A 12,658-nucleotide genomic window follows, 5' to 3' on the forward strand; every position below is an offset into this window, starting at 1 on the left:
GAGATCGCTCCCCACACCATGATGCCGGGTGTTGGCCCTGTGTGCCTCGGTCGTATGCAGTCCTGATTGTGGCGCTCACCTGCACGGCGCCAAACACGCATACGACCATCATTGGCACCAAGGTAGAAGCGACTCTCATCGCTGAAGACGACACGTCTCCATTCGTCCCTCCATTCACGCCTGTCGCGACACCACTGGAGGCGGGCTGCACGATGTTGGGGCGTGAGCGGAAGACGGCCTAACGGTGTGCGGGACCGTAGCCCAGCTTCATGGAGACGGTTGCGAATGGTCCTCGCCGATACCCCAGGAGCAACAGTGTCCCTAATTTGCTGGGAAGTGGCGGTGCGGTCCCCTACGGCACTGCGTAGGATCCTACGGTCTTGGCGTGCATCCGTGCGTCGCTGCGGTCCGGTCCCAGGTCGACGGGCACGTGCACCTTCCGCCGACCACTGGCGACAACATCGATGTACTGTGGAGACCTCACGCCCCACGTGTTGAGCAATTCGGCGGTACGTCCACCCGGCCTCCCGCATGCCCACTATACGCCCTCGCTCAAAGTCCGTCAACTGCACATACGGTTCACGTCCACGCTGTCGCGGCATGCTACCAGTATTAAAGACTGCGATGGAGCTCCGTATGCCACGGCAAACTGGCTGACACTGACGGCGGCGGTGCAAAAATGCTGCGCAGCTAGCGCCATTCGACGGCCAACACCGCGGTTCCTGGTGTGTCCGCTGTGCCGTGCGTGTGATCATTGCTTGTACAGCCCTCTCGCAGTGTCCGGAGCAAGTATGGTGGGTCTGACACACCGGTGTCAATGTGTTCTTTTTTCCATTTCCAGGAGTGTAACTCCAAGTGTTGGTCCAGTGTGTACAGCACACAGACAGGTTGGTTGCAGATTCCCAGCTGCCATCCTTCTAACCAACACATGGCCGTCACCGGCACCGAGGCAGAAACAGCTTTCATCAGAAAACTTAACAAACGTCCACCCTGTCATCCAATGAGCTCTCTATTCACACCACTGAAGCCGCAACTGGCGGTGGTTTTGGGTCAGTGACTGCACGCTACAGGGCATCTGGGTCGCTGTTGTCCTGGAAGTAACCGATTTGTAACAATTCGTTGTGTCACAGTGCTTCCAACTACTGCTAAAATTCCTGCTGCAGATGCAGTACGATGCGTCAGAGCTGTACGGCAAACATGATTGTGTTCCCTATCGGTAGTGCCACCTGGTCATCCCGTCCAGATGCCGAGCTTCTTGCGACCATACATTCTCGTGACCACAACTGTCAGCAGTCATGTACAGTGGCTGCATTCCTGCCAAGTCTTTCTGTAACATCACTTGAGAAACATACAGCTTCCCGAAGCTCTATTACACGACCACGTTCAAGCGCAGTGGGGTGTTGATAATGGCATCTTTGTCGCCTTAAAGGTATTTTTGATTAACACCCACTCACCACGTCCAATCTCAAGGCGAGGAAAAAAAAAGAAGATTACCACTATTACAGCATGTATTTAAAGCTAATCTAATTTGCATCTACATAGTGGAGCTACCACCCCTATTCTTATGTAACTTGGGGGATACTGGAATAGAAATCATCTTTCAGATGTATGAACACGCCTACCCCCTTTCGTTTATGTCGTGAAACTCCTTGTTGGTGTTGCGATTTTTATTCCGTCACTGTATCTTACGATAGTCTGAGGTGGAGTACTTCATTAAATAAACGTACCTATGGTTATGACCTCTTATTCCACCCGGAACGATATTTACTGCGTATCTGTTTGTTTCTGAGATGATGCTAACACTCTAGCATATTACACCATCTAGTGAATTGACTATGAGCTTACACAGACTCGTTTAAGTTTCATTTCCCTTCCACATCGTACAGGAAACGTAACTATTAGGTAGTTACTCCTAAATAGTAAATCAGTGACCGACCGTAATCCACGTCTGACACTTCAAAAGTAGTTTCCTCTATTTTCAACTCAATCGAAGTCTCTGTCTGTAAGATCGAAAAGTTTTGGCGAAGGATCAACCCCATACACTGCCCCTCCTTCAGCGTCAGACTCTCGTTCTAAGAACTCTCTGTCTTCTACGAAGCGAGCGATAAGGACTCCGTGCACGCAGGAAATGCAAAAGAGCCGATTGAAGCATACGTACAGGCATTCTAATCATATTTACGAACAACTGTTATCATATTTAAAAGTTAAATGTAATTTCAAATATTGCTATTTACACTTCAGTTCATTAACAGAATTTAATTCATTCATTAATATGATTTACATTTTGATATAAAGGTTTAGTTACTGAAATTTCTTCAGCTTCTTCGCACAAAAACAGCTTATGATTTACCTCATGTTCAGTTACACTGCAGGTAGTCGAGTTTACAAGCTTTTCATGTTAGCACTGGCTTTTTTAAAAGCAAGAAAGTTAATTCGGTTCTCTAATAAGAGGGAAGGTATTTGCATTTTGCATATTACACAAGATTACTGCACTCTGGCGGTTGGGCTTAGGTCTACACTAAGTATAAGCTTCAGGCAGAGCCGCAAATGCATTCAAATGAGCTTGCTGCGAACAAACTGGAAGAGGGCGCCTTTTTTTTTTTTTTTTTTTTTTTTTTTTTTGCCAACGCAGTGCAGGCAGATACTTAGATGTACGAGAATGCTATGCGGACTATCTGAAATAATTTTAGTACCTTAGGTTAACAAAGGAAAGTTTGCTACAAGCCATGAGTTTAAACACTATATTTATGATACGATCATGTAAATAAACATATATTTATACTAATTAATATACTTGGAATAATGATAAGCAAGATATTGTATGCAAACCTTTTTAAAAGGTTTGCATACAATCCGGTGTTGCGGTCGTTCAGTCCTGGATGGGGGAGGGAGTTGTCACTGCTTTGAATGCCGTTCACTTCCGGCCTATCGCCAGTCGCTCACGTTTATGGGGGTTGTGTGCGAATTGCATCACGTGAATGTATTTCTGAGATAAACCGTAAACAAAAATATTCATACGCCTCATGTATGCTATAAATCGACTGCGCCAATTTGTATCGAGGGCGTATTTTTTATTGGATTCTTGTGTCACATATTTGTAATTTGAAATAGCATAATGCATTGGCTGTATACATTGTTCTAACCATTTGCTGGAATTCGCCCGTGACATTGTGGTCTCATCTTTCGATTTAATAATGTCCCAGACAATTGCGGAAACTTGTTGGAACTAATTCAATGTATCCAGAATGACGTGTTGTTTTGAAACTTACCGATAGATGAAAAATGTCTGACTGGTGTTCGAAACCGGCACGTGGATTATACGTAGAATGCTGTTACCGGAAAAGTTATTTAGGCATGACTTAAGACACACCCTTACAGCTTCACCTCTAGCAAGAAGTATCAGAACAGCGCACACTCCGCTGCAGAGTGAAACTTCCAACCTGGAAACAGTCCCCTAAACTGTGGCTATGCCACTGCTTCGCAATATCCTTCCTTTCATGAATGCAGGTCCAGCAAGTAGTTTGCAAAGTAGTAGGCGCTTGCAGAAATGAAGTTAAGAGGGTGGGTTGCGAATCGTGCTTGGATAGTTCAGTCGGCGGGGACACTGCTTGCGAAAGGCAAGGTTCTGCATTCATGTCTCGGCCCTGTAAACTGTTTTACACTGCCAGGAATTTTCAACACAGCAGACAGTCACAGCAGAAGGAAATATTAATTCTGAAAACAACCGCTAAGCCGCATCTTAGCCACAATTAATCGACGACACTCATGTTTGTTGATGATTCATATCTCATTTTTAATATTTTCTTTCAAAAGCCAGCTCTTGCTCTGGAGCGATAGTTACCTTTTTGCCATGTTCTAGAAAATTTTACTCTCTCTGTTTTTAATTGGACACCAAGTAGATTCAGAGGAAAATATGTCAATTTTTTTTTGTAACTCTTACAGAAAGAAACGAATAGAGCAAAGATGTGTAAAAATATGAATTCATGAGGAAAAGTGGTGTGTTGTAGCAGACATGCTGTTGTTTCCTATGGCTGGTCAAGAAAGGGCCGGTTCTTTTCCTAAACCTTGTCAGTTCCGTCCATTGTACTCCGGTCCATCAATAACGCCCATCTTGAAGACGAAAAAGCATATGCAGTAATCTAGCAATGCGCAGTTTTAGTCGTACGGATATGTTTAAGTACATTGGTTGTAACCTGTATTATTTGTAGCTTGCCAGAGGTGAAGACAAATTGCATTTTGTGTTAGGAACCGATGCTCCTCATATAGTATTGGACTTATGTCTGTAACACTAGGAACTTTGCATGGTAAAGCTTTTGACGATTCCGAAATTGCTCTGAATACCACAGTGTTTTAGTATGCATGATATTGGCGAACTTACTAATCGGATGCAATGATTGACTCTCTTTATGTCTCTCAGCTTTGAGGTGGTACCGTAATTTCCTCATTCATTCCACAGACATGGTCTTAATATTGATCAGTTCATCAGAATCGGCCCTATGGCATTTGCCTTTAACCCTTGCTTCCGGTTTATACCGTTCGTAAATTAGAATTTCACTGCACGATTTGCATTTTTTTATAATTTAAAATTTTTGTGATCGTATCTTATGATTTACATATTACGTTGCAGTCAGGTCACATTACGAACCACAGCATGCTTGTGTACTAATGGTACGTATGTCTCGTTTCGTTACTAAGCCATGATTAGCCAGCTTATTCGCTCAGGCGGAGAGCAAATCACAATTTAGCTTCTTACAAACTTTTGACACTTAACGTAAGCGAGCAAGCACGTGCGACATCCGTGGAGGTAAGTGGCGACCTCTGTATAATTACTATATGGATGACACATTGGCATACGGCTTGTGCTACATACGTTATAACGGGAAAATAGGAGCCATAATTTTGGCACATCTCTAACTTCGTCACGACACGCACTCGAACAATTTGAAATATTTTTAACTTCAGAGTACCAGGATCAAACAAGAACGGACATTCGAATTTTTAGCGTCACACCTCTCGCGCTACCGCTTAGCATTGCGTGCGTAACTGGTCACGCTAGTTCGTATGTCAGAGGAAAACACTGGTATTCCACCTGCAGCAAAACCGTCCAGTAAAATACTGTGGTACTGGTGTTTGTTTATCCGCATGGGATCGCAAAGACTATTAAAGTATTACCAGTTTTATTAAAGTATTACCAGTATCGGAATTTTACCAATTGATCTTCAGATCGGTTTCAAGGAGGAAAAAAAAGATCACTTAATTGAGGTACTTATTTAATATACAACTCACAAAATCAAACAGACCTGACACTGTTCAGAAATAACTTCAGTCTAAGAGATAAGTTGCATCCAGTTATCGGAGGAACTAAATGTAACACGCGGGACACAGCTGTAAAATAACTGATCGTAGTGTGATTGGAAAACATCAACCATTAGTCCACGCATTCCATTACGGGATTTATAAGGCTCTGAATCGTACGGCGCCATTATTTCTTTTGACTTGTGTAAGTTGCTTAGATCCTGAACTGAAAGGTTCTTTTGTAGCAATGATAGGTATTCCGTCATTATTTGTGCTTGGGTCTGAGAGGCGGTGACTTACTCTTTCAATATTTCACGAATGAACTTTACAGTCATCTTCAAAGAGAATCGGTGACGTAGTTCCGACTGTCCAAGCGTGAATATTTATGCGCTGAAATTTTAAAGCTATCAAGCGGCTTTACCCTTTCAGCCCTTAATTGGCATACTTGGACAATCGGAAATACGTCATCGATCTGTAGCGACGTAGGAATGCTGTACATGTCGAGCATTCTACCGATTGTTCTCTGTACACGCATAAAAAATACACTATAACATACACGAGGCTTCCGTATTTTGTCTGGGACGCATTTTCCCTGAATTAGATTACAAATAGTCCCTACGCCCCTGTTCTGATCAAGGTTCCCGGGAGGTATCTCTTGGCTGTATGGAAAATGCTGGGAGTGGAAACCAGTCCCAAATATTTCCAACTGGTACTCCTTCGGCCCCAATGATTTTTAGCTGGAAAGTTCCGGACTCTATGTGGGTCACTAACTGTAGAGCCCACGCCACTTACAAACACTCGGAACTTGGTCACAGATAGGCCTACAAGACTGCTGAAAGATTCACAGCTCAAATATCAGAAGAGGGAGTTTACCATCCGGATGCATGCCCAAAAACGTATGGAATATTGTCACCAGATAACTTGAAGCATCTCTGTAATAGATACGTTTGAATTTGCATCAAACCTAATAGGCTATTGTTTCTGAGTGCCCTGTATCTTCCTCTCTGTGTCTCTTCAGTTTCTGCGACCCCTGACTGCAAACTAAAAACCTGTATTGACACAGCGCTCTCTATTCTTCTTGCGAGATGTGTAAAAGTTGAAAACACTGTGGTATTCAAACCAACCTTTAAGTCGATGACAGCCTCATAGGAATAAAATTTTTAAAGACACAAGAATTGACGAAGTAATGAACGCTTTCACAGCCAGTGTTCACTTTAGTTGAAACACACGGGCTGAGATGTCGTGGACGACGTATGAAACTGTTCACTGACATTTCGTCCCCATCTGCAGGAGACATCTTCAGCTCTCGATTTACGACGGGGATTCATAAAGTGTTGTTTATCACCTCGAAAAGATGACGTTGAGTAATTATTTTTTTGTTTGCAATAATGGTACACACCGGAATCCCGGCGCCACAGTACAGTAGCACGCCGCTAGACGTGAAAAGAAAATGGTACAAACTAATGATGAAGGGAAGATGATTTGTTCGATTTTCTTTTTTTTTTTTTTTTTTGTTATTCTCTGGCTACTCTATCGTCATGCTACTGCAATGTAGCATGGTGATTTCAGTGTGTACCTGGAGAACAAACAAGAATTTAATTACTTAACTTTAGTGTTTCGATGTGATAAATGCAACTTCATGACCAATCCTTGTATCTTTGAAGATGACTTCATTGGTGGGGACGAAAAGACAGTGAATAGTTTTGCACAGGGTGTTTCAAAGGTTTTGTAACAGACTTCTAGGGATGATAGCTTATTTCATGGGGAACAACTTTTGTTACAGCCAAAATCTTCGCTGACCCTACCGACGGACACTATTCGTCTTTTCTAATTGATTATGCCCCTGAGATATGGCAGGGCGTAGGCACTGTGCGGCGTTCGTAATCAATGTGTGTTGACTGTAAGCCAGTCAGCTGGTCCATGTGAAAAGTAGAATGCCGAGCTTCTAATACACGGTGCAACGGATATAAGAGGAGGCATTTCTACTGGTGACGGAGAAACATTCAATAGTATTTACGTCATTTGCAGTTCGATAATTACAGCTATTGCAAGACGTATCTTTTCAGGTTGGTTAGTACCTCCAAGTACATGCAGCATGAGCAATCCTTTAATGCTTATTTTTCTCTGGGCAGCAGGTCTGGTGTTGAAATGGGGACATCTGGATGTAAAACTATCAGCGTATTGTGGCAAGTGTAATCCGCTTATGGTGCAGTTACGACCGTGCAGAGTAAACACCAGGTCGCAAACTTTGTGAAGTGTTTGTGGGAAGACTGTGTGACACAGGAAGAATACAACCAACGTGTTGATGTGTGTACGCATTAAAGTACCATATATAAAAATATCTGCACTTAACACCGGTCACTCCCTGTCTATCTTTCTCCACTTAGAGACATTAATGCTTAATACTTGAAATTTATTTGCAGTTGAGAATATGGACTACCGTCTGCTTTATGGAGTGACGATAGTGAAAATTTGTGTCGGGCCGGGACTCGAAACCGGATTTCCCACCTATTGCGAGCGGTCGCCTTACCATATTTTTAAATTTTTTAAATCTTATTTTGTTCGGTATTGTACGTTGCGTTTATTCGGGGCGGTTGTGCCATAACACCCGTCGAAGTTCATCATTGATCAATTTCCTCAGTTATTTTGTTATTACAGAGGGCAGCTAAACCTCTAGCCGAACACGCTGAGCTAGCATGCCGGCAGATATTTTGGTACACAGCAGTATTAGAACATAGGACCTTCAAAATGGTTCAAATGGCTCTGAGCACTATGGGACTTAACAGCAATGGTCATCAGTCCCCTAGAACTTAGAACTACTTAAACCTAACTAACCTAAGGACATCACACAACACCCAGTCATCACGAGGCAGAGAAAATCCCTGACCCCGCTGGGACTCGAACCCGGGAACTTGGGCGCGGGAAGCGAGAACGTTACCGCACGACCACGATCTGCTGACATAGGACCTTCGACATGGCAGCTTTTTTATCTCATTTTGTTCTATATTGTACGTTGAATTTGTTCGGGGCGGACGTCCGATGACACTCGTTCAGGTTCTTCGTTGGTCCGTTCACTCAGTATTTTTATTATAGAGTGTAGCTACTCTGCTGACCGAACACGCTGATCTACCGTGCCGGCTACTACTAGGCTATCGGAGCACAATTCACAACCATACCCAAATTTCCGTATGTCGCCAACCATGGGCCTGCAAGCTGTAGTCGTACATCCATTATGCGCATTGCCATACAGGGAAGACATTTTACTGGAAAGTCGATTGCCTGGTATCGGTGAATAAACACGACAATGCAATGCTTGTATTATTCCGAATTCCGAAGGAGCAGACACTGCGGTGACTACAGCCGTCATTGGGTCTGGCAATGAGTCATGATCGGATAGCCTAAAGGTATGGCGACCGATCGCGATAAGTGAGAAATCCGAGTTCGAGTCCCGGTCCCTCACAGATTTTCGCTGTCGTCATCTCATCATACAGCTGATGGTAGTCCATGCAAGCGTGTCTGAAGGAACTTTTTATCGTAATTAGGAACAATACACGGACTACAATATACCGGGTGATCAAAAAGTCAATATAAATTTGAAAACTGAATAAATCACGGAATAATGTACATAGAGAGGTACAAATTGACACACATGCTTGGAATGACATGGGGTTTTATTAGAACCAAAAAAATAGAAAAGTTCAAAAATGTCCGACAGATGGCGCTTCATCTGATCAGAATAGCAATAATTAGCATAACAAAGTAAGACAAAGCAAAGATGATGTTCTTTACAGGAAATACTCAATATGCCCACCATCATTCCTCAACAATAGCTGTAGTCGAGGAATAATGTTGTGAACAGCACTGTAAAGTATGTCCGGAGTTATGGTGAGGCATTGGCGTCGGATGTTGTCTTCCAGCATCCCTAGAGATGTCGGTCGATCACGATACACTTGCGACTTCAGGGAACCCCAAAGCCAATAATCGCACGGACTGAGGTCTGGGGACCTGGGAGGCCAAGCATGACGAAAGTGGCGGCTGAGCACACGATCATCACCAAAAGACGCGCGCAAGAGATCTTTCACGCGTCTAGCAATATTTTTTTTTTTTTTGGTTCTAGTAAAACCCCATGTCATTCCAAGCATGTGTGTCAATTTTTACCTATCTATCTACATTATTCCGTGGTTTATTAAGTTTTCAAATTTGTACTGACTTTTTGATCACCTGGTAGTATTAATGCTTGTTGGGTAGGTGGTATGAAGATGTAGCACATCTGGTTAATAGTCCCTGCTTTTTGGTGGCGAATTCAAGCGCCGGCGAATTCAATAAAAAGACGCCTAGTGTCACTGCTAAGGGTCAGCGAACATTTCGGCTCTAAGAAAACTGGCTGCCCATGATGTCATCTATCATCCTTAAAAACTTATTGCAAATACTTTGAAACACATTGTATGTTGACCACGCCTCTCAGCCCGGAAGTTTTAACTGAAGAAACGCGCGCAGGTGTCAATGCTGAAGCCGGCAACTTAGACTGCTAGGCGGGAGCAGGTCGCAGGACGCGCCTGCAGAACTTACCGAGGTTCTCCGAGGACGCGTTGAGCTCGGCAAAGCCGCGGGTCCCGCTGGCTGCGGCGCCGGCGCCACCTGCGGCCGCCCCCGCCGCCGCCCCCGCACCGCTGCCGCCCCCGCCGCCACCGGTCTTGGCCAGCGACGGGGAGTGCAGCGAGGAGCTCTTGTGGCGGCGGATGGTGGGCAGCCGCGACACGAACGACGCGTTGTGCTTGAAGCTGGAAGAGACGCGACTGAATCTCAGCGTCAGACACCGCTCCGCTGCCGCCGGCGGGCCGGGGTCTCATGCATGGGGCGGACAAGCACAGCGCGGAGGAGGCAAGCACGCGGCCACACACAGCAAGCACGGCGCGGCATGCGCTACGGGGATCCCACACTCCGAGTAAAACAACTCTGCGACTTGTCGGGCGAGCCATCACTCGTCTGCACCTCTCTCTCGGGTTCCACCGAGGTCCTAAGACACTGAACTCGCACTCCTGGGGACTACGGTTCAAATCTCAGCCCAGAAATTCTGATTTACATTACTGTATGTACAAACTGCAAAAACCCACATTTAACACACAATCGGACAGTGGCAAAGCGGGAAAGGGCTAAATGTGGTGGTTTGGGACACCACTGACTATAGCACGCTATCTGGCCACTTGCGTATTGAGGGAAATCTGAACAGCAGCCGCTACATCGAGCAAGTTCTAGAGCTTCTGGAATTGTCCCTCCAGCAGGTTGTTCCACATGCAATGTTTCAGCAGGACAACGCCCGGCTACACGTGGTGAGGAGTGTGTAAGCCTTCTTCGAGCAACGACTGATATTGTTGCTTCCCATGTCTGGGAGATGGTCGGTCGGTACTTTGTTCGTTCAGATCCTTCTGCAACCCTTGTAGACTTTTTGAGGCCGCGCATACAAATCACGTGGCAATGTGTTTTTCCAGTAGCATCTTTCATTCCATGCCTCGGCGTCTACAGGCTCTGTATGCAGCGCGTGGCGGCTTCAAAAAGTACTAGATTCTCGTAGTCAAAGTGCATGTGCAGTTTTTTAATTCTAATCGTTTATGTGTCGTCATGTCACTAATCTGTGGAATAAATTTCTTTGTAATCACATTTCTCACTCTTCGTGCTGCAGTTTCCACAAACAGTAGTGTAGGTTTCTCGTGGTGTTCCAAAACCACGCAAAGCTAGTATTTGGATAGTTCCGTTCAAAGAGCACGGCCCTGCATTTCTAATAACCTTGTTAGTTTGTGGCATCACATCTCTTTGTGTTACCTGTTGCGTAGGTATGGTACATGGGCGCAGTTGCAGGCTGGGGAGAAGCCCGAAACACTTCATCAGGAGATTTACGAGAATGACCCGGTAACGTTCTAAATTGTACGGAAAGTGGTGCGGAAAAAATTTGCCGTATTTTACATGCAAGGTGACATGGCAGGGAGATGGAAAGTTAAATATGTGGGTTGTTCTGTTATTTGTTGCACAAAATTGGTAAGGAGAGTTTCCATTGGTTCGATGTTACATACTTGTTGTATTTAAAGGTATGAACTGCTGCGTACAGAATGATGATAACTGGAAGAAGTTCCTTATAAGCTGGGGGGAGATTTATATTTGTCTTTTAGAGTAAATAGATCTTATGTAGCACATGCACCTCACTTCATGCTGCAGAAGCAGCTTTTCTAGCATGCTTAACTTCTGAGCTATTAACAAGAAGTATTTTATTTAATATTGCTTAGAACAGTGCCTCAGTTTTATCTTGATAGTTGCCCTTCGATACGTATTTACATTGACAAATATCTGGCTTCTCCTCAGTAACAGGCAGTTAAATACACGTATTTGGTAGATGAGGTCGCTAAGCCACACCTCCATTTTACACGAAGGTTATTGAAATTGGACTTTCTTTTAAAATATTTGCAATGTATTATACGTTTATAGTGCAGCCATTGGAGCCTGAAGAAAGTGCCATTTAAATAATTTCTATTGGCTATAAGGAATGGACCCTACCAAACCTTTCATTTTATTGTTTTGTATACAATCACGAACAAAATTTACACTTCATTAACGATTGCTTCCATTTTGTTCTGTAGCCAGCTCGTTGCTGATCTACGGTAATGTTTAAATGGCAATAGTGCCATCTTCTTGTATGCAGTGCAAAAGTTTCAGCACAAAATAGCGGATACTGTTCATAATATGTTAACATATTCAGAGTTTTATGTAAGTAGCCTACATTCAGTGGTGGAATGAACAAAGTCCAGATTTCGGACGTTTCTGGAGGTAGTTCTATAGAGTTAATTCGCGATAGTTAGAGTTACTTTCTCGTCGTGAGGTCTGTTATTTAGCTTTGTGTACACTATCTCTGAGGCTGCAGCTACTGCCTCCACTAGTAATCTTCATTTAACTACAAAGGGGACAATAGCCTTCTGTAAGCACACACTCTGTTCCTATTTGAACTGCGTGAATAACCGGGCCTGCATATGATTCTGTCCACAAGATGGCAATACCGCCCCGGTACTGCCGTTTGTCGATGTTATTTTAATCGGATTGTAGGAGGACGTACATAGTCTCAAGTAGAGCAACAAGCACCAGATACATCAACTTACTAGAAATTCCACCATACAGTTAAGGCACTACTCCAATACCCATGACTGGAAACGAAGCAGTAGATTACCTACGATACTATCGATGTAAAGAGGCTTGTACTCAATAGTCACCATATACGCTACATGTAAAGAGTTTGACTCTTATAAAACACTTATTTGGCTTCTATTGCTACCAGTAACGTGTTGATGTTGCTTGTCGGATGGAACGTTATAGCTGCATG

At 44.1% G+C, this 12,658-nt stretch overlaps 1 protein-coding gene across 1 annotated transcript in view; it reads right to left on the reverse strand.

Annotated features, from left to right (window-relative positions):
- The window catches only part of LOC124606737 (potassium voltage-gated channel subfamily KQT member 4), a 1,016,202-nt gene that overhangs the window by 238,080 nt on the left and 765,464 nt on the right, over positions 1-12,658 (reverse strand). The window contains exon 8 of the mRNA XM_047138769.1: positions 9,861-10,091. Coding sequence (XP_046994725.1) covers positions 9,861-10,091 — 231 coding nt within the window. The remainder of the gene's footprint in view (positions 1-9,860; positions 10,092-12,658) is intronic.

Source organism: Schistocerca americana, chromosome 3, assembly GCF_021461395.2.
Source record: "Schistocerca americana isolate TAMUIC-IGC-003095 chromosome 3, iqSchAmer2.1, whole genome shotgun sequence".
NCBI classification, from domain to species: Eukaryota; Metazoa; Arthropoda; class Insecta; order Orthoptera; family Acrididae; genus Schistocerca; species Schistocerca americana.